At 36.8% G+C, this 23409-nt stretch overlaps 1 protein-coding gene across 4 annotated transcripts in view; it reads left to right on the forward strand.

Moving 5' to 3' along the window:
• ATR (ATR checkpoint kinase) overlaps positions 1–23409 on the forward strand; it is a 119252-nt gene that overhangs the window by 40225 nt on the left and 55618 nt on the right. For all 4 annotated transcript variants that reach the window (XR_012497058.2, XR_012497057.2, XM_074334043.2 and 1 more), the window contains exons 22-25: positions 10370–10576; positions 11622–11735; positions 16202–16317; positions 21168–21288. Coding sequence is in view for 2 of the 4 variants with exons in the window: in XM_074334043.2 (XP_074190144.2) it covers positions 10370–10576; positions 11622–11735; positions 16202–16317; positions 21168–21288 (558 nt within the window). In the remaining 2 variants the exon portion in view is untranslated. The remainder of the gene's footprint in view (positions 1–10369; positions 10577–11621; positions 11736–16201; positions 16318–21167; positions 21289–23409) is intronic.

Genomic DNA, 23409 nt, shown 5'->3' on the forward strand with positions numbered 1-23409 from the left:
AAATCAATAATCATATAACAAGCAATAACCAGGTAAACTTGTTGGAAAATCTAACTTACAATAATAACTGAGAAAGATAATATACTTAGGTTAATTTATAAATTTAATGCCATCACAAAGAAATGTTTCTTTTTTAAACTTTTTAAAAAAGTTCATACTAATGTTCATATGGAAAAATAAACATGTGAAAATAGCTAGGAAAACTCTGGGAAAAAAACACACAACTATGAGTGCTTAGTAGCCCTTTCAGATATTAACATACCTTATAGCCTCGGTAATTATAACATTGTGATACTAATGCGTGAATAAACAAACAAGTGGGAAAGAATAGAAAGTCCAGAAATAGACCCAAGTATATATGAACATTTAGGATATGATAAAAATAACATTTCCAATAATTGGATTTGGTTTGACAACTTGTTAGGCATTTGGAAAGTGATACAATGGGATCCATAAAAAACCAATTTAAAAAGCCTATTTAAGTAGATGCATTGAACATATACTCACTTAAAAAAGTCTTTGGAATTCAACATTGTTTGCGGAAAACTAAAACCCAGTTTAACTAACCCAGTAATGAAGTAAAATGAAAACATTTTTTTTATTAGTTTCAGGTGCACAAAACAAAGTAATACTTAGACGTTTATCATTTATATCCCTCACACTGTGTCAACCCCCCTCCCCTATCCACTATCCCTCTGACATCGCATACAGCCATTACGTTTCCACTGTCTCTGTTCCTAATGCTGTACTCCGCTTCTTGTAAGTATATACATATACATATATACACACATATATATATGTGTGTATATATGTATATATATACAAATTTGTAGTTGACATTCATTATTGTTCAGCTTCAGCTTCCGGTGTACAGTGCAGTGATCAGGCATCTACATCATCCCTGAAGTGGTCTCCCTAATGAGACAAGTGTCCATCGGATACCCTACAAAATCTTTACAATATTATTGATTACATTCACCAAATTAACTTTCATAACCCCATGGCAATCTTGTGGTTACTGCTGTGCTTTCTAATCCCCTCACCCCCCCTCCCATCTAGCAACCCTCAGTTTTTCTTCTTTGTCTCCGAAACTGTTTCTGATTAGTTCATTCACTTATTCTTTTCTTTAGATTCCACATATAAGTGAGATCATATGGTATTTGTCTTTCTCTGCCTGACTTATTTCACTTAACATAATGTTCTCTAGGTCCATCCATGTTGTTGCAAATGGTAAGATTTCTTTCTTCTTTATGGCTGTGTAATACTCCATTGTATTAATGTACCACGGTTTCTTAATCCAGTCATCTACCGATGGGCATTTCGGTTGTTTCCATGTCTTGGCTAGTGTATATAGTGCTGCAATAAATATAGCAGTGCAAAAATTTTGAAAACATTTTTAAGCACTCAAGAGGTAAGTATATATATATATATTTTCCCCCCCTTTCTTCCACCTCCCCCCTCTCCCTGGGTTCAAGGCGTTGTTTCTCAGTCTAGTTATGTAGGACACAGCTCCCTGGCCCATGCCGGTATTATGAGCCTTGCTTTCCCCCCGGCTTGGGCAATTGGTCGCCAGTCATGGGTCGGCCGGTCACAGCAGCTCCTGGCAGCTTTCGCTGGCTGCTGGCCACTCACACCAGCTGCTGGCCACTCATGCAGGATGCCGGCTACTCATGGTGGCACATGGTAGTCCGCAGCAGCACTCAGCGGCCGATGGCAGCTCACGCCAACTTTCGGCTGCTCATAGCCGTCCAGCTCCAGGGAGAGCTGTTGTTCACAATCTTAGCTGTAGAGGGCATAGCTCACTGGCCCATGTGGGAATCGAACCTGTGACCTCGTTGGGAGCATGGCTCTCCAACCACCTGAGCCACCAGTCCATCCCAATAAGTATATTTTTAAATTACCTTTCATTTAGTGTTTTATTATTTGTATTGCCTTGATTATGACCTACATTTGTCTTTGCCAATTAAAGTGTCCTTTTCTTTACTGTTTTATAATTGTAGTAAGTGAATAAGTATGTAATATTTTATATTTGTTTTTCTGTTTATTGGTTACTAGTTTATCCTTTTAGATACGTCTGAATTAACCTATAATTTTATTAAGTGATCGAATATCAAAGATTCTGGATGAGATAAAATGTCTTTATTTTTCTTTTGAAATGTATTAACACTACTTTGAATCACAGTTTCTTTTTTTGATAGAATTTTTCCTTTTTATATTATTTTTTAATTTTTCAATTATAATTGACATGGAGTTTTTTCTTATGTTAGTTTCAGTGTACAGTGTGGTGGTTAGACATTCTTATACCTTACAATGTGATCACCCCACTAATTCTAGTAGTTATCTGTCACTGTAAACTTATCACAATATTATTGACTATATTCCCCTTCCCTTTTTTTAACCCGTCTTCCTACCTCCTCTTTTCTGGTAACCATTTCTTTGGTCTCTGTTTTCATGAGTCTGTTTTCGTTTTATTTTGCTGTTAGATTCCACATATACATGAAACCATTTGGTATTTGTCTTTCTCTGACTTATTTCACTTTGCATAATACCCTGTAAATCTATCCGCGTTGTCGCAAATGGCAAGATTTCATTCCTTTTTATTGCTGCATAATATTTCATTGTATATACACCAGCCTTTATCCATTCATCTATTGGTGGTCACCTCAGTAAGTTGCTTCCATATCTTGGCTATTGTCACTAATTCTGCAATGAATACGAGTACATATGTCTTTTCAAACTAGTGGTTTCATTTTTTTGCATAAATACTCAGAAGTGGATTTGTTGGCTCATATTGTATATCCATTTTTAGTTTTTTTAGGAACCTCCACTCTGTTTTCCATAGTGGCTGCACCAATTTGCAATCCCAGCAGGGTACAAGAGTGCCCTTTTCTCCAACTCCTCACCAACATTTGTTGTTTGTTGATTTACTGATACTAGCCATTCTGACAGGTGTGAAGTGGTATTTCACTGTGGTTTCAATTTTGCAATTCTCTGATAATTAGTGATGCTGAGCATCTTTTCATATGTGTTTTGGCCATCTGTATGTTCTCTTTGGGGAAATGTCTTTTCATGTCCTCTGCCTCGTTTTCAATTGGATTCTTTATTTTTTTGTTACTGAGTTGTAGGAGTTTCTTAGTATTTTGGATATTATTAATCTCTGATTGCACATGTCATTTGCGGATATCTTCTCCCATTCAGTAGGTTGTCTTTTTGTTTTGTTGAAGGTTTTCTTTGTTGTGCAGAAGCTTTTTCATTTGATGAAGTCCCATTTGTTTATTTTTGCTTTTGTTTCCCTTGCTCGAGGGAATGGATCCAAAAAGATACTACTCAGACTGATGTCAAATAGTTTACTTCCTGTTTTCTTCTAGGAGTTTTATGGTTTATGGTCTAACATTTAAGTTTTTAAAAACCATTTTGAGTTTATTTTTGTATATAGTGTAAGATGGTGGTCCAGTTTAATTTCTTGCATATATCTGTCCAGTTTTCCTAACACCACTTGTTGAAGAGACTGTTGTTGCTCCAGTGTATATTTTTACCTCCTTTGTCATAGATTTGTTGACCATATAACTGAGGGTTTATTTCTGGGCTCTCTATTCTGTCCCATTGATCTATGTGTCTGTTTTTGCGGGAGTACCATAATGATTTGATTATTATAACCTTGTAGTATAATTCAGGGAGCATGATACCTCCAAGTATGTTGTTCTTGCTCAAGATTGCTTTCATTATTCAGGTCCTTTGGTGTTCCATATAAATTTTAGTAATATTTGTCTGGTTCTGAGAAGAGTGACATTGGTATTTTGATAGGAATTGAATTGAATCTGTAAATTGCTTTGGGCAGTATGGTCATTTTAACAATATTAAGCCTTCCAATCCATGAGCATGGTATATCCTTCCGTTTATTTGTGTCATCTTCAATTTCTTTATTCAATGTCTTAAAGTTTTCAGAGTACAGGTCTTTCACCTTCTTGGTTAAGTATATTCCTAGGTATTTTATTCTTTTTGATGCAGTTATAAATGGGATTGTTTTCATTTCTCCTCCCAGTTGTTATTAGTGTAATGGAATGTGACAGATTTTTGTATATTACTATTGTATCCTGCTGCATTACTGAATTCTTTCATTCATTCTGTTAATTTTGGGGTGGATTCTTTAGGCGTTTCTATATATAATATTATGTCATCTGCAAATAGTGACAGTTTTACTTCTTCATTTCCAGTTTGGATACCTTTTATTTCTTTTTCTTGTCTGTTTTCTGTGGCTAGGAATTCCAGTACTGTATTGAATACTAGTGCTGAGAGAGGGCATCCTTGATTGTTCCTTATCTTAGAGGAAAAGCTTTCAGCTTTTCATCATTGTGTAGGATGTTAGCTGTGGTCTTGTCATATATAGCCTCTATCAAGTTGAGGTAGGTTCCTTCTATTCCCACTTTATTGGGAGTTTTTATCATATCGATGTTGAATTTTGTCAAATGTTTTTTTCTGCATCTGTTGAGATAATACTATTTTTACCCTTGGTTTTGTAGATGTGAATCACGTTGTTTTGCAGATTTTGAACCATCCTTTGCTTGCATTCTTGGTATAAATACTACTTGATCATGGTATATAATCCTTTTAATGGACTGTTGAATTTGGTTTGTTAGTATTTCATTGAGAATTTTGGCATCTATGTTCATCAAGGATATTGGCCTATAATTCTCTTTTTGGAATGATGTCTGGTTTTGATATCAGGATAATGCTAGCCTCATAGAATGAATTTGGAAGTGTTCCTTATTCTTTTAATTATTTGGAATCGTTAGAGAAGGATAGGTACTACCTGTGAAGCTGTCTGGTCCTAGGCTTTTGTTTGTTGGAGTCTTTTGATTTCTGCTTCGATTTCATTGCTAGTAATGGTCTGTTGAGATTCTCTGTTTCTATCTGGTTTAGTTTTAGAAGGTTGTATGTTTCTAAAAATTTATCCATTTCTTCTCAGTTGTTGAATTTATTGGCATATAAATGTTGATAGTATTCTTTAATGATCTTTTGTATTCCTGTGGTATGGGTTGTAATCTCTCATTTCTGATTTTATTTGTGCTCTGTCTCTTTTCTGCTTGATAAGTCTTGTTAGAGGCTCAGTTTTATTTGTCAATTTTATTTATCCTTTGAAAGAACCAGCTCTTAGTTTCATTAATCTTTTTTAATTTTTAAAAATTTATTTTCAATTACCATACAGTATGGTAGTAGTTTCAGGTGGAAGCTTTACTAATCTTTTCTATTATTTTTCTATTTCACTTATTTCCACTCTTTATTATTTCCTTTTTTCTACTTACTTTGGGGTTTGTTTCTTTGTCTTTTTCTAGTTTGTTAGGTGTAAATTTAGATTGTTTATTTGAGATTTTTCCTACTTCTTGAGATAGGCCTATATAGCTATAAACTTCCCACTTAACAACTGTTTTTGCTACATCCCATAAATTTTGTAATTTTGGGTGTTTCAATTTTCATTTGTCTGAAGGTAGTTTTTAATTTTCTGTTTCATTTCCTCTATGATCCATTGGTTGTTTAGAAGCATGTTTTTTAATCTCCACAGATTTGTATCTTTTTTCTAGTTGTTTTGCTATAGTTGATTTCTAGTTTCATTTCGTTGCGGTCTGAAAATATGCTTGATATAATTTTAATCTTCTTGAATTTATTGAGGCTTTTTTTGTATGGTCTGCCGGGGAAAATGTTCATGTGCACTTGAGAAAAATGTATAGCCTGCAGTTTTTGGATGAAATGCTCTTTGTCAAGTCAAACTGGTCAAATAATAGCATTTCAGGCCATTGATTTCCTTACTAAATTTCTGTCTGGGTGATCTATTCATTGAAGTAAGTGGCACATTAAAGTCCCCAATTATTGTAGTATTATTGTGAATTTCTGCCTTTATGTCTATTAATATTTGCTTTATACACGTGAGTGCTCTTAATGTTTGGTGCATAGATATTTACAATCCCTTTAAAATTATGTAATTTCCTTCTTCATCTCTTTTTACATTCTTTGTTTTGAAGACTATTTTGTCTGATGTGAGTATGCTATCCCAGCTTTCTTTTCATTTCTGTTTGCATGTAATATCTTTTTCTATCTAATCATTTTCAGTCTGGGTGTGTCTTTCAATCTGAAGTGGTCTCTTGTAAGCAGTTTATAGATGGCTCATATTTTTTTTAGTCGATTCTGCCACCCTGTGTCTTTTTATTGGAGCATTTAATGCATTTACATTTTGAGTAATTATTTGGCAGGTGCCTCACTCACTGCCATTTTGTTAATTGTTTTTGGTTGTTTTTGTTGTTCTTCTCTGTTCCTTCTCTTGATCTCTTTCCTTTTGGTTGTTTGGTTTTCTTTACTATTTTGATTGGATTCATTTCTCCATTTTTTTGTATATGTTTTGGTTTATGGTTACTATGAGGTTCATATATCCATCTATATCTTTGGTACTATTTTAAGCTGATAGGCATTTAGGTTCAATTGCATTCTCAAAGCACTACATTTTTACTCCTCTCTGTTTATGTCTTTTATATCATGTTTTATATCTTTTTGTTTTGTGTATCTCCTGATTTTTTTCCCCGTCCCCCTATCTTTCCCTCCCCCGTCCCCAGCTGAGGCAGCTGGTCACCAGTCTTTGGTTGGCTGCTCACAGCAGCTCAGGGCAGCTGTCGTCAGTTACAGACCGCTCACAATGGCTGTCAACCACTCATGGCTGCCAGCCAGTGTGGCCAATGGCTGCTCACTGCAGCATACATCAGCACACAGCAGCCCACGGCAGCACACAGCAGCCCATGGCAGCTTACGCCGACCTCCGGCTGCTCATGGCAGCCCAGCTTCAGGAAGAGCCATTGTTCACAGTCTTCCCTATAGAGGGCGCAGCGGGCTGGCCCATGTGGGACTCCAACTGGGGCTTTCGGCTGTGGGAGCACAGCCCTCCAACCGCCTGAGCCACCAAGCTGGCCCATCTCCTGATTATTTATTGTAGTTATAGATCATTTTGCTAATACTGTTTTTTAACCTTACTGTTGACCTTTTAATTAGTTGATTTATTGTGATTGTTGCATGGATGCTTTTACTAATGAGTTTTTTTACCCCCTTTCCTTTCCTATTTCTGGTTATGGCCTTTTCTGCATAAAGAAGACCCATTAATATTTTTTATTAGGCTGGTTTAGTGGTGGTTAAGTCCGTTAGTTTTGTTTTAATTTTTATTGGGGAATGTTGGGGAACAGTGTTTTTCCCAGAGCCCATCAGCCCAAGTCAAGTCGTTGTCCTTCAGTTTAGCTTTGGAGGATGTAGCTCAACTCCAAGTCCAGTTGCCGTTTCCAATCTTTAGTTGCAGGAGGCACAGCCCACCATCCCATGTGGGAATCTAACTGGCAAACTTGTTGTTAAGAGCTCGCACTCTAACCAACTGAGCCATCGGGCAGTCCTCTTTCTAAAATTTTTTTAATTTTTTATTTTTTTTTCAAGGAGGGCGCAGCTCACAGTGGCCCATGCGGGGATAGAACCAGCAACCTTGGTGTTATAAGCACCGGGTTCTAACCAACTGAGCTAACCGGCCACCCCTCTTATTAGTTCTTTATTCCATTTTCTGTCTCTTTGTTGAAGTGTTCTCTGAGTTCCTCTAAAGTTTGTTGAGCATCCTTATGACTGTTTCTTTGAATTTTTTATGAGGCAAATTACTTATCTCAGTTTCATTAGGGTTTTTCTCTGGAGTTTTTTCTTATTACTTCATTTGGGGTATAGTCTCTGTCTCCCCACCTTGTTTGACTTTCTGTGTTTATTCCTACCGGTTGGACAGGATAGCTCTCTCCCCCAGTCTACAAAGAGTGATTTCTGAGTAGGCTGTGTGTTGAATAGTTTTGGCAGGCTTCTTGTAGTGGGAGCTGTGCCTGGTGTGTCACCTGGCCAGAAGGAGTGGGTTCCATGGAGGGTGGCCTAGTGTGTGCGTGCTTCCTTGCACTTGTAGTCTAGGCTACTCTGTGTGCGTTGGGCTTGCTCTGTTGCTTTAACGCCCTGTGGCCAGAGCTGGGGCTGGGCAGGGTTGCTTTGCATTCTCAGCGCCCCACCTGCTCCGCCCCTTCTCTGTTTGGGGCGGGCCTGTGTTTGGCACCTCAACACATTGCTAGTTATGCTCCGGTTCCAGGCAGTACAGGTCCTTGGGTGCTCAGCCTTGCCACGCCCCACACGCTAGTGCCCTGCTGCCGAAATTCTCCTGTCAGAGCAGCGTGTGGGCGGGGCTACTCTGCCTGCTTGGTCTCAACGTTCCATTAGCACAGCTCTTTCTCTGATTAGGGCAGCCTTGCGTGCACGTGCATCTCTGGGCTTTGCTATTTCTGCTCCTCTCCCAGTGGAATCGCCCTGCTCCCGTGCCCAATGGAACCCCTCACCCCGCCCCTGCAGCCCTTCCTGTGTGTCGTGCTGCTTTGTCTGCAGTCAGGGTAGGCTCTGAGCGGGGCTTCTCTGTGTGTCTGTCCATCTCCACCCTTTGTGAGGGTGGGCAGCCTCACGTGCATGCACAGCTGTACTTGGGTAATACTCAACTCTCCAGGTGGGGCACAGCAGTACCCCACTCACTCCGTACAGGGCAGCCTGGCATGTGGGTGCTGCAGAGTTTTTCTGACTCCGCATTAGCCTTGGGCTGGGCAGCCCCACCTGCGCATGCAGCAGTGCCCCACTATCTCCGCACTTCCTCTGGACCCTTCAGTCCTGTGTGTGGGTACCGCAGTGTTTTGTTAGCTCCCCACTCTTTCTAAGAGGGAGAGTCCCACATGAGCACACAGTAGCACCCCACTGTCTGCACTTCTCTGGACAGGATAGCCCTGCAGGCGGATACTGCGATGTTTTGTTGGCTCCGCACTCTCTTCAGGTGGCGGAGCCCCATTTGTGCGCAGCCCAGTGGGAGTGGGAAGCAGCCCCCTGCTGCACCTACTGGATCAGTCTCCGGGTGGAGGGGCCCTGTGTGCACGCTCTCCTCTTTCTGCTGGGTCTGGCTCCATTAGGGGCAGGTGGGACAGGCTTCACGCCCTGCAGGTGGACCAGAGAACCTGGATGGGGCTCCTGCTCGTGGTCCAGGGGCCCGGCAAGTGTAAGTAAACAATGGTGCTTACCCATTCCTCCGGTCCTGGGTTGTTTCCTCCGCTCCCGGAGAGCTCTCCTGGTTCCCCAGCCTTCTCTATGTGGCCACTGTCTTGCTGTCTTGCTTGCTGTGCAGAGGCTGACTAGTTGGCTCAGTTGTCTCTCAGGAGGATTTGCTTTAAGTATAGATGTAGAGTGGATGTATTCTGTGAGGTGCTAGCTCAGCATCACCTGTGCTTTACTTTTACTAGAAAGGAAATCATATAAATAAAGTAGTTCTAAAGTGGTCACACAAGTATAATATCTAAATCTTAACTGGCTTGAGAGTAGTCTCTCTCTCTTTTTTTTTTTTTTTTTAAAGATTTTATTGGGGAAGGGGAACAGGACTTTATTGGGGAACAGTTTGTACTTCCAGGACTTTTTTTTCCCCAAGTCAAGTTGTCCTTTCGATCTTAGTTGTGGAGGGTGCAGCTGAGCTCCAGGTCCAGTTGCCTAGTTGCAGGGGGCGCAGCCCACCACCCCTTGCGGGACTGGAGGAATTGAACAGGCAACCTTGTGGTTGAGAGCCCACTGGCCCATGTGGGAATCCAGCAGCCTTCGGAGTTAGGAGCATGGAGCTCTAACTGCCTGAGCCACCGGTCTGGCCCCAGTAGTCTCTTTCTTAACAGTTTTTCATTACAGCATCCTCAGGAGACAGATTAAAAAAAGATTATTTGAACCATTGTATTTTTCATTAAGGCTACCTCTTTCTTCTTACCTCTTTTATTTTTAAATCATTTCCCTTTCCCCATATCTTTTTCTCCTTCTCTAGTAGTTTTTTATGTACTTTTCAGTCTTGTTTTAAGTAATAGCTGTTCCTCCTTGATATATTTACTAAAATATCTGTTGACTATCCTGAGTTCTTTTTCATCTTCTTCATTGCTTCTTTACCTTGTAAATGTTTTTGTTATTGTACATATTATACGATAATTATTTGTTTACATGTCTATTTTCCCATTAGAATGTGAACTCGTTGGGGTAAGAACTATGTCTTACTTATTTTTGTATGCTGAAGTAATAATACTCACTACCTGTAGCTGTTTGTTTAAAGAATTAATGATTAAAACTTTCAGATACACTTAAGGATTCTAAGACTGTGGAACATATTGTGAACTCATCAAAACTAGGTGAACAGACTGCAGATATGGGAATTTAATTTTGTCATCATTTATGTCAGATATTTCTTAACATTTTGAGCTTTCTAATTTCTAATATACTAGTTTGTAAAAGTTATGTATAAACTTTTTCTCTTTTATTTTAGGAAAAACTGATAAAATATGCAACAGATAGTGAAACAGTGGAACCCATTATCTCACAGTTGGTGACAGTGCTTTTGAAAGGTTGCCAAGATGCAAACTCTCAAGTTCGGCTGCTCTGTGGGGAATGCTTAGGGGAGCTGGGGGCAATAGATCCAGGTCGACTAGATTTCTCAACAACCGAAACCCAAGGAAAAGATTTTACATTTGTGGTAAGTAATGGTAATTTGGAATGACGGGGAGAGTTCTCTGTCCTATTGGGGTTTCTGTTCCATTTATAAAGAGCTATTCAGCTTATTATAAAGTTCCTTAGTGGAACTTGATCTAAACTAGGCAATATAGATAATTTCTGAATTTATTTTTTAATCCTGTTGTAGATATCTTTAGCCAAAAACAGTGAAGTTTGAGCCCAGTCTAGTTTGCTGTGTACTTTTAAATAAGCTTCCTAACCTAATTTTGACAAATATTTAAAACTTAATTATTTAAATATTACTATTTAAACACTATTGCTAAGTGTTTTCATGGGAAACTAATTTCCCAAGGTGTTTTAATAGTGTGTGTATAAAGTTTATGTGATCAAATGAGTTTGGAAGTCCTGTAAAACAAAATTAAACAGAACCTTTAATATACCGGAGGTGCCAGAAAAATGTATACACATTTTAAGAGATGTTACTGTACCTATGCTCAAGCAGTAATCAGAAGTGTCTGGATGCTGATGGTAACCACTTTGAGCACATCTTGTAATTGCAGAAGTCAAACGTGACTTGTATTCATCTTTTGTTATCGGTATACATTGAGTATTACAATTAATACAGAGTTTTCCTTTCTTAAAATGTGTATACATTTTTTTTGCATCCTCTGTACTGATACACATTATGAATCTCCAAGAGAAAGTTATGTTAAAATTATTTCTCAGAGCTTCTCAAGGGACCAGTGTTCCACAGAATGCTATTTAGGAAATGAGATAAATATAATTTTCTAAGAGTTAAAAAACAAAAAATGAAAATTACTAGAGCTATACAAAAGTTGAATGATTCTAATATACTTTATAAATAGCCTTAAAAACCTTCGATTTGGCTTCTTAGCTACACATTATATTTTAGCCTTGGTACCAAACTTAATTTGAACCTGACTGTCCTTTCCTTTTCTAAGTTAACTTCACTTAGGCAATTAAGTTAAATTCACAATGGAAGGCAGAGTATGGTTTAGAGAAATTTATACAAAATATCCTTGAATTTTTTTCTTGTTTTTATTGAGACTGGAGTAGAAGATTCAAGCTTTGCCTATGGATTATTGATGGAACTAACAAGAGCTTACCTTGCATATGCAGATAATAGCCGAGCTCAAGACTCAGCTGCTTATGCCATTCAGGTAAGAGTTCACAGTCATTACTGGCTTTATGTTATTAGGTTCTAGTAAGAAAGCTGTAAATTTTATAATTTGGAAACTCTTAGTGTTTTAACTCTCATTTTCATTATCAAAGTAATACAAGTTCATGATAAAAATTTCAGAATTATTACAGGTACTTTGAACATTATTTATGTATATTTAAATATGTATGTTTTCTCCACCAAACAAGGAGATTATATTACTTATGATGTTCTGTAGCTTGATTTTTCTTTTGTGTTTCATAGTCTATCTCAGGCAATTTTCCATGTCAGTACAATTCATTTTTTTTCAGTAACTTAATATTCAATATAAATATACATTTTATTTAAAAAATTTATTTAACACATTTAGGTTGTGTTTAATTTTTTTTGCTTTTATTAAAAAATGATTTAGCGAACATACTTATATTTCTGAGCACTTGAGTAAATATCAGACTAAATATCAATAATATAAATACTCAGAAATTAAAACATCTCAGAGCACATGCAGAGCATATTTTTTTTTAAATTAAAGTTTATTGCGGTGACGATTGTTAGTAAACTTACATAGATTTCAGGTATACGATTCTATATTACATCATCTATAAATCACATTGTTCACCACCCAGAGTCAGTTCTCCTTCTATCACCATATATTTGATCCCCTTTACCCTCATCTACCACCCCTTTCCCCCCTTACCCTATGGTAACCACTAAACTATTGTCTGTGTCTATGAGTTTTTGTTTCTCATTTGTTTGTCTTGTTCTTTTGTTGTTTTCGGTTTATATACCACATATCAGTGAAATCATATGATTCTCTACTTTTTCTGTCTGGCTTATTTTGCTTAGCATTATAATCTCAAGATCCATCCATGTTGTCACAAATGGTCCTATTTCATCTTTTCTTACCGCCGAATAGTATTCCATTGTGTATATATACCACAACTTCTTTATCCATTCATCTATCGAAGGACATTTTGGTTGTTTCCATGTCTTGGCCACCGTAAATAAAGCTGCAATGAACAGTGGAGCACACGTGTCTTTATGTATAAATGTTTCCAGATTTTTTGGGTAGATACCCAGGAGAGGGATCGCTCGGTCATATGGTGATTCTATTTGTAATTTTTTGAGGAACCTCCACACTGTCTTCCATAATGGCTGCACCAGTCTGCATTCCCACCAACAGTGTATGAGGGTTCCTTTTTCTCCACAGCCTCTCCAACACTTGTTACTATCTGTCTTGTTGATGATAGCCATTCTGACTGGGGTGAGGTGATATCTTATTGTGGTTTTGATTTGCATTTCTCTGATGATTAGTGATGTTGAACATTTTTTCATATGTCTATTTGCCATCTGTATGTCCTCTTTGGAGAAATGTCTCTTCAGGTCCTCTGCCCATTTTTCAATTGGGTTGTTTGTTTTTTTGTTGTTGAGTTTCATGAGTTCCTTGTATATTTTGGATATTAGCCCCTTATCGGAGGCACTGTTTGCAAAAATCTCCCATTCAGTTGGTTGCCTCTTTATTTTGTCGATGGTTTCTTTTGCTGTGCAGAAGCTTTTAAGTTTCATATAGTCCCATTCATTTATTTTAGCTTTTACTTCCCTTGCCTTTGGAGTCAAATTCATAAAATGCTCTTTGAACCCAAGGCCATAAGTTTAGTACCTATGTTTTCTTCTATGCCGTTAATTGTTTCAGGTCTTATGCTTAAGTCTTTGATCCATTTTGAATTAATTTTGGTACATGGTGACAGATAGCAGTCTAGTTTCATTCTTTTGCACGTGGCTTTCCAATTCTGCCAGCACCATGTATTGAAGAGGCTGTCTTTCCTCCACTGTATGTTTTTAGCTTCTTTGTCAAAAATTATCTGTCCATATTTATGTGGTTTTATTTTTGGGTTCTCAATTCTATTCCATTGGGCTATGTGTCTGTTTTTCTGACAATACCATGCTGTTTTGCTTAATGTTTCCCTGTAGTACAAGCAAAAGTCAGGGAGTGTGAAACTGCCAGCGTTGTTCTTTTTTCTTAAGATTGCTTTGGCTATTCGGGGTCTTTTGTGGTTCTGTACATATCTGATGATTTTATGTTCTATTTCTTTAAAAAATTCCGTTGGGATTTTGATGGGGATTGCATTAAATTTGTATATTGCTTTGGATAATACGGCCATTTTAGCTATGTTGATTCTTCAATCCATGAGCACGGAATGTCTTTCCATTTCTTTGTGTCTTCTTCAATTTCTTTTAAAAGTGTCTTATATTTTTCAGCATATAGGCCTTTCACATTCTTGGTTAAGTTTATTCCTAGGTATTTTATTCTTTTTGTTGCAATTGCAAAAGGAATTAGTTTTTTAATTTCTTTTTCTGAGATTTCATTGTTAGCATATAGGAATGCAATGGACTTTTGTACGTTGATTTTGTAGCCAGCAACTTTACTGTATTCGTTGATTGTTTCTAACAGCGTTTTGGTGGAGTTTTCAATATATAGCATCGTGTCATCTGCAAAGAGTGACTATTTAACTTGTTCATTCCCAATTTGGATGCCTTTTATTTCTTTGTCTTGCCTGAGTGCTCTGGCGAGGACTCCAATACTATGTTTAAAAGCAGAGGTGATAGGGGACAGCCCTGTCGTGTTCCTAAACGTAGAGCAAAGGGCTTCAGTTTTTCACCATTAATTATGAGATTAGCGGAGGGCTTGTCATATGTGGCCTTTATTATGTTAAAGTATTTTCCTTGTATACCTATTTTATTAAGTGTTTTAATCATAAATGGATGTTGTATCTTGTCAAACGCTTTTTCTGCATCAATTGATATAATCATATGATTTTTGTCCTTTATTTTGTTATGTGATGTATCACATTGATGGATTTGCATATGTTGAACCATCCTTGTGCCCCTGGGATGAACCCCACTTGGTCGTGATGAATAATCTTTTTAATGCATTGTTGCATTCGATTTGCTAGAAATTTGTTTAGGATTTTTGCATCTGTATTCATCAGAGATATTGGTCTGTAGTTCTCTTTTTTGTGTTGTCCCTGCCAGGTTTTGGTATCGGGGTAATGTTGGCCTCATAAAATGTGTTAGGGAGTATTGTCTTTTCTTCAGTTTTTTGGAAGAGTTTGAGTAGGATTGGTATTAGATCCTCTTTGAAGGTTTGGTAGAATTCACTAGTGAAACCATCCAGTCCTGGATGCTGAAGAATAGAAATAGTAGCTATGGAATAAGGAATAAAGATGATAAATAACATCTTGTTTTGGAACAATTCAGCAGAAAGGAGAAAAGTGATGATGTAGGAGAGAAATGGTGTAATACTATTTTAGTTGTAAAGAGATGTGGAACATAGTGTAGAAGTGGAAGGGGTAACCTTAATTAATGGCAAAAAGAATTCATCTGTAGTAACAAGTGAGAAAGCAGAGCCTGTGGCCCTGATACCGATATTACTGAGCTCGGTAGATAGGAGAATGGAAGCGGTAGAGGTCTCTTCTGATTGCTTCTGTTTTCTCAATGAAATATGAAGCAAGTTCCACATTTGTGAATGTATTAGTGTTTTTAAGAGTGTAAATGGTCCCGAAACAAAAGTTATGGAATTGTTGATCAACTGAGTCCGTCTGGAGGTTGATGAAGAGGGCTCCTGTTAGCACGAGCAACTTTGCCAAACACCAGGCAAGGCTGGCTTCAAGACAGATTTTAATAACACTTCAAAGTTAATGAGGATGAGTTTGGGATACTTCTGTATTTGAACTTAATGATATGCTACCTTTTATTTAAAAATACGAAATACAAGTGTGAAGTACACGTTTTGCTAGACAGTGCTTGCTTGTATTTTGTAGGTAGGTATCTATTGCATATGGTCATTTTCAGTGGAATTGAAAAGAACAATAATAAGTGATGGAATGTGTTAGGGTATCCTAACAGGTTATCTTGTTTTAAAGATTAATGTTAACATTTTTTTCTTCATTTATAAAATCGCATTTGTTATATTTTCAGGAAAGTAAAATAATCATTTAATTCTTGGGCTTGAGTAGTAAATTGGTCTTCAACATTTGCATCTTATTTTCAAAATTTTAAGCTCAGTATCTTTTATCTAGAATTAGAGATATCTTGAATTTTTGAGCTATTTTGAATTTGTAGTTGCTTTCATTAAAATTCAAAAAGGTCAACTTCTAAGAATTATGCTTCTGCAAATATATAAAATTTCAATTTTTCTTCCAAGTAGCTCTTAATCTTATATTTCGATACATATTATATATAGAACACAAACTGCGTGTTCAAGTACTGCTACAGCTTTGTGACCTTGTCACCTAAATGATTCTAAGCATTGAAATTAATGTCCTAAGCAAGTTCACAACCCCCAAATTTTAGAATTCTGTGTATTTTTCTATGTATTTTTATAACTATAATGTGTAGAATGTTGATAAATGTAAAGGTTTATCTGTTTCATTGTGGATTTACAAATGTGAAATAATGTGTTTGTAGGAATTACTTTCTATTTATGACTGTAGAGAGATGCAGACCGGCAGCCCAGGTCACCAGTTGTGGAGGAGATTCCCTGAGCATGTTCGGGAAATATTGGAACCTCATCTAAATACCAGGTCGGTAGACTTATTAAAACTATTTTCATAAAATTGTTTTAACTTTACAAAATTTATTTGATTAAATTTTGTAGCATTCAAAGTATTTTTAATATGTTCTCATATGTATTTTCCCTGTGATTTATGCTTACAATTTTGTCGAAATGAGAAGTACAGTTTACTCATTGGTTAAATTCTGTAAGTATTTAGACAAATTTATTGAGGCTAAAAGGATTGACTTTTTTAATTGAACTGGCAGTATTTTGAAAGAATCTCCTTTAAGTTGAGTATGAATTGAAGCTTTTGATAAATGTAATTAATGTAGAAATTTAACGTTTAAGGCTAGTTTCAAAGCCTTTAGTAACCCCAGTTAGAGATAAGAGATTTTCAACCTTAGCCAGTTTCTCCTCCTGAAGAGATTTTCTTCCTCTACTTTTTAAAAAATATTTTGTAATATTTTTTTTTCCTTTTTGATAACTTAGGACTGATTGAAACACATAAATTATAAAGGATTTTTATTGAGAAACTGTAATTTTAGGTACTCTAGGTCACATTCTGATTAGCTATGTCACCTTGGATAAATTTACTTCTTTGAGCCTTAGTACCATGCCTAGACTTGTAGTAACATTATTTATAAAAGCCCTTAAGTATGCATACTTGTTATCTACCTTTTCATGTTTAGAAACATTTTAAACATAATTTTATTTCTTATGGACAGCATTATTTAAAGACACAATTTATTAATATAAAGTAAAAGCCTATAATTAAAATTTGGTGGTTGTTTTTGAGGATCCCACTCTTCTTCATTTATTTATATTTTATAGCACCTATGGATTGATGATTAAGAGTTTCTGTGACCTTGTGGAAAGTTCGTAGCCTTTGGAGTCACATAGACCTAAATTTGAATCTTGGCTCTGCATTTGCTTGCTCTAAAGACTTGGGCAAGTTACTTAACATTTCCAAGTCTCAAGTTTCTCATCTGGAAAATGTGGATAGCCTTACTTCCCTTGAATGATCATTGTTAGGAATAAAGAAGATAACATTAAAACGTACCTAGTAGAGTGCTTACCATTTAATTAATACTCAATAGTAAATAATTATTCAGTTTCAGCTGGTTGAATACATTCCTTGCTTTTTTTATTTTTATTTTTTATGAGGGGTAGGGTGGCTATTGCCTACTTCATATGAAGTAGAAGCCCACATTTTGGCCTACTTGCTATTCAATTTAACTTTTCATAAGAAGCCAGCATTGTTTGCCTACTTGTTATTCTTTCATAAGAAGCAGTATTTAAGTGGTGATTTATTAGAGTAATCTTAGCAAAGCAATGAGAATTCTTTTCTTTTGTGATTAAAGTTTATTGGGGTGACAGTGGTTAGTAAAGTTACATAGGTTTCAGGTGTACAGTTCTGTAATACATCATCTATATATCACATTGTGTGTTCACCACCCAGAGTCAGTTCTGTTTCCATCACCATATATTGAATCCCCTTTACCCTCATCTACCACCCTCCTCCCCCCTTACCGTCTGGTAACCACTGAACTATTGTCTGTGTCTATGAGTTTTTGTTTCTTCATTTTTTTATCTTGTTCTTTTGTTGTTTTCAGTTTTATATACCACATATCAGTGAAATCATATGATTCTCTACTTTTTCTGTCTGACTTATTTCGCTTAGCATTATAATCTCAAAATCCATCCATGTTGTCACAAATGGTACTGTTTCATCTTTTCTTATGGCAGAATAGTATTCCATTGTGTATATATACCACAACTTCTTTATCCATTCATCTATCGAAGGACATTTTGGTTGTTTCCATGTCTTGGCCACCATAAATAAAGCTGCAGTGAACATTGGAGCACATACATCTTTATGGATAAACGTTTTCAGAATTTTGGGTAGATACCCAGGAGAGGGATTGCTCGGTCATATGGTAATTCTATTCATAATTTTTTGAGGAACCTCCACACTGCCTTCCATAGCTGCTGCACCAGTCTGCATTCCCACCAACAGTGTATGAGGGTTCCTTTTTCTCCACAGCCTCTTCAACACTTGTTACTATTTGTCTTTTTGATGATAGCCATTCTAACTGGGGTGAGGTGATATCTCACAGTGAGAATTCTTTTGATTCTTCTGCTTTTGTATTTGAGAACTTAAAGGAACCTCTCAGATGGTCCCTCAGTGGTGAAAGTTAGGAGCTTTATATAGTTGGGATCTGCTCACTGAAATTGTTGCCTCATAAAATTAAGAGGTCAGGGCCGGCCCGGTGGCTCCGGCGGTTAGAGCTCCGTGCTCCTAACTCCGAAGGCTGCCGGTTCGATCCTCACATGGGCCAGTGGGCTCTCAACCACAAGGTTGCCAGTTCAATTCCTCGAGTCCCGCAAGGGATGGTGGGCAGCGCCCCCTGCAACTAAGATTGAACACGGCACCTGAGCTTCCAGATGGCTCGGTTGGAGCGCGTCCTCTCAACCACAAGGTTGCCGGTTCGACTCCCGCAAGGGATGGTGAGCTGCGCCCCCTGCAACTAACAACGGCAACTGGACCTGGAGCTGAGCTGTGCCCTCCACAACTAAGACTGAAAGGACAACAACTTTACTTGGAAAAAAAAAAAAGTCCTGGAAGTACACACTGTTCCCCAATAAAGTCCTGTTCCCCTTCCCCAATAAAAAAAAAAAAAATCTTAAAAAAAAAAAAAAAATAAGAGGTCAATAGATGACAATATTAATGGAGTTGATGCACTTTTGTTTGACAGCTTCTGTATGAAACACCAGGACAGCAGGTTAGCCAATAGGTCAGTTTTATAGCTTGGACTGCTTGATATTTGCTTCAGAGGTCCTGGGGGAAATAAAGAATTTTCTAAAAGTATATCTCTGTTTTTGCTGCCTTAAAAGTATGTTCCTATACTCACCTTTGTTTATTTTTTTCAATTGGGCTGTTTATATACAATCAGAAACTTAGATAAAAGGATGGCTATGTTTGGGAGATTTGATTTTTAGAACTAGATAAATCAACTACAGTTCAAAGTTGACATAGAAATAATTTTAGGAAAAAACATTTGGTTGCAGCTAGGTAGAACCTGGCTTGTACCCCAGTATCAACAGTATTTTAGCTAAGTTCACCATAACACTTGGTAAAATCATCTAGAGAATTATGTTTATAATGATTCAAAAGAGTGATGGTTAGTTGAGAGATTATTGGGCTTTTCAATTTTTAGAAATTTAGACTGTGGTGAAATACATAATGTTTGCTGAGGTCTCTACTCAGGGCATTTATTATATTTGTCATTTTCTAACCTTAATTGGTGATTGACAGGGAACCAACTACCCTCAAAAAAAAACAAAAACGAAAAAACGACAACCCGCTACAGACATGTAGTTGTAAAATGAGAGTGATTTGAACATGTTTAAATGTTAGTGCTGAGGAGCAAATGGAAAGGATCATGTTGAAGTTAAGGAAGAGAGAAGTGGTAGGTGATGCAGTAGGACCCTGAGGAGCATCCCGAATGGTAGCCATACCCCTAATGGGAGATCCAGAGGGAATACAGTCCTTTTCTTTGCAGTCGGGGAAGATAAAATGATGGACATAACTCAGCTAAGTTTACAGATGTGATTATGGCGCGCAATGGTTTTTGTTTTTTCCCAGGAAATGTGAGATATAGAAAATGAGATTATTGGTGGAAGTGGCAGTGGAGTTGGGATAGGTGATAGGAGGAAAGCGATGATTTGAAATAGCTGCTGTGGAACCCTGAAGGGAGAACTAATAAGGAAAGGTCCATTGGGGTTAAAGACTAAGAATATGTAGTACTGATCTCATAAGCAATTAAGTGATTTTCTGTTGTCAGTGCAGTGGCCTGGATATCATTTCAGTGAAGGCAAACCTTTCTTTTTTTTTTTTTTTTTTTTACTTAAAATTTACTGGGGTGACAATTGTTAGTAAAGTTACATAGATTTCAGGTGTACAGCTCTGTAATACATCATCTACATATCACATCGTGTGTTCACCAGCCGGAGTCAGTTCTCTTTCCATCACCGTATATTTAGAAGGCAGACTTTTAGATGAATCCAAGGTTGGGAGGTTGGCAGATTGGTACAGCTGGTAAAGACAGTGGCAATGGAATGGGTAGAGGATATCACCAAGAGAGTGCTTAAAGTGAAGGAGCATGGAGACCAAGCTGGTTAGGGAAAGAGGTAATGAAAGGAAGGTATAAATTGGGAGAGTTTAGCAGGGTCAAAAGATGAGAGAGAACAGATGCGTTAGAGTAACTGGGTGAAAGAACTGTAAATTTGGGAAACTACGGATGGCCCTATATAGAGTAAGTTTTCTAAATAGTTCATTTTGGAAGTGACGAAGTTTCTTTGTATTGTCAAGGGAATCCTGGTAAAGAAGTAGAAGAGAAAGTCATTGAGAAGTTTTGAATTAGATTAGATGGTCCAGCCAGACATTGAAGTCACTCAAGATGATAAAACTCAGGGAAGAAAGAAAACACTGGGTCATATACTAAAGTTATAAATGAGTTTGGTAATCAGTGAGTTTGGTAGATGCCCATAATGAGGAGTAGAGAACACTATACGTGGGTGGCTTGAAGCACAAAGGAAAGTTCGAAGAAGGGAGTTTGAAGGATCTGAAAGGAGCGTTGAGGAGGAGGCAGACGCAGATCCTTGGAAGTACTTGGCATGTGTAAGAATGACCTCTCACCCCGCCATTAAGAAGGATATAGGAAAAGTAGTATCTTTAACCAGATTTCAGTAAAGGCAAACCAGTAGTGGGATAGTCAGTGAAAGTTGATACTGTTTCTTAAATTTTCTTTGCTAAAGTTCTTAACAGATAGACATATTTTTATATATTTTTTAATACACAAATTTTCAAAATTGCAGGTATAAGAGTTCTCAGAAGTCAACAGATTGGTCTGGAGTAAAGAAGCCAATTTACTTAAGTAAATTAGGTAATAACTTTGCAGAATGGTCAGCATCTTGGGCTGGTTATCTTATAACAAAGGTGAGAGAATTCTGTTGAGAATTTGTTAACAAATTCTAAAGGAAATAACATTTATCTGAATGCATAGCATGTTCGGCAGGCATTGACATATTTGTGCTGATAATGATAGAAATTTTTGTAGAAAATGTTTACTAATAGAAAGTAACAATTTCTCTATTGATACTAGTATGTTTCTTAGTAAGAAGGTAATTGTTTTGTCAAGCAGATTACTAAGGTCTTAATGCGTTTGTAAAATGTCTATTACGTTATTTCCGTTCGTTTTACACTTTTAAATAACACTGTTTAAAAGGAAGTAAATGCTTTATCAGAGTTTATTACATAATAAAAAGATTTATTAAGTAATTAAAAAATATATTATCCTTTAGTAACTACTTCTAAAAGAGGATACATTATCTGAGCTTACTCTAGAATAAAAATATTTTTTTAAATAAAATTTCATGGTAAAATAGAGGTGTATTTCTGATATTTTTCTAATATGAAATTTTTATGTGCCTGGCAGACAAAAAGATACTTTGTGTTCCAAGAAAATGTTTAAGGCGTATTTAAAATTCACAACCTTTGCTTTTAATTCACATTTCTGTTAATTAGTATTTAAAAATAAAATAATTTATACCTGATAATTTTAAGAAAGTTTATCTCAGTTTTTATAAATATATTAAAAATGTATTATGTGAAATGTAGACTATGTTAATTACTTCCAGCTCTGGAATTTTTTGTTGTTTGTTTTCTTAATTTTTCAGTTAGTGTGATATAATTGACATATAACATTGTGCAAGTTTCAGTTGTACAACATAGTGGTTTGATATATGTATATATTGCAAAATGATTACCGCAGTAAGATTGGATAACATCGGTCACCTCACATACATTTTTTCCCTTGTGATGAGAACTTTAAGAAGTAATCTTAGCCAATTTCTTTCTTTTTGTATTTTGAATTTAAGTACACAAGTATAGGTGGTATACAATCTTACACTGGTTATATTAGTGTCAGGTGTACACTATAGTGATTCAACATTCTGATGTGATCACCCCACTAATTCTAGTAATCATCTGTCACTGTAAACTTATCACAATATTATTGACTATATTCGTCTTCCCTTTTTCTCCCATCCCTGCACCCCCTCCCTTCTGGTAACTGTCTCTTTAGTCTCTGTTTCTGAGTCTGTTTTTGTTTTTTTGCTTTTAGATTCACATGTAAGTGAAACCATTCTCTATTTCTCTTTCTCTGTCTGACTTATTTTACTTAGCATAGTACCATGTTGTCACAAATGGCAAAATTTCATTTTTTTTTATTGTTGCATAATATTCCATTATACATACAAAGATGAATGGATAGATCTTTATCCATTCATCTATTGATGGACACCTAGGTTGCTTCCATATCTTGGCTATTGTAACTAATCCTGAAATGAACAAGGGGGTGCATATATCTTTTTGAACTAGTGGTTTCATTTTCTTGGATAAATACCTGGAAGTGGAATTGCTGAGTCGTAATGTAGTTGCGTTAGTTTTTTGAGGGACCTCCATACTGTTTTCCATAGCGGCTGTACCAGTTTGCAGGCCCACCAACAGTGCACGAGGGTTCCCTTTTCTCCACATTCTCACCAACACATGTTTGTTGACTTTTTGATAATAACCATTCTGACTGGAGTGAGGTGGTATCTCATTGTGGTTTTTATTTGCATTTCTCTGATGATTAGTGACACTGACCATCTTTTCATATGTCTATTGGCCATCTGTATGTCCTCTTTGGAGAAATGTCTATTCAGGTCCTCTGCCCATTTTTCAATTGGATTGTTTATTTTTTTTTGTATTGAGTTGTTAAAACACTAAATTTAATGTTAGCTAAGTAAAATATACTGTAATTAGGGAAATTAATCTGTAACAAAGCATGATGCATTTAAAAATGAACTGCAAGAGAGGAAGAGAATTTATGCTGAGATAGTTGGCAGCCCAGGTAACTCTTTTGCCTATAGAGGTCTCAACCCTTGCGGAAGCTTGGTGACACTGAGTTACCAGAGAGGCAGCTTCCTGCTGTGTGCACACGCCTCTGTAACAGAGTACCCGCTGCAGCGGTAAATTAGCTCATGTGTTCTTTGGTATTAATCAGTAGAATAAAAT

The sequence above is a fragment of the Rhinolophus sinicus genome, chromosome 17, assembly GCF_057876585.1.
Source record: "Rhinolophus sinicus isolate RSI-liver-muscle chromosome 17, RSI-T2T, whole genome shotgun sequence".
Taxonomy (NCBI): Eukaryota; Metazoa; Chordata; class Mammalia; order Chiroptera; family Rhinolophidae; genus Rhinolophus; species Rhinolophus sinicus.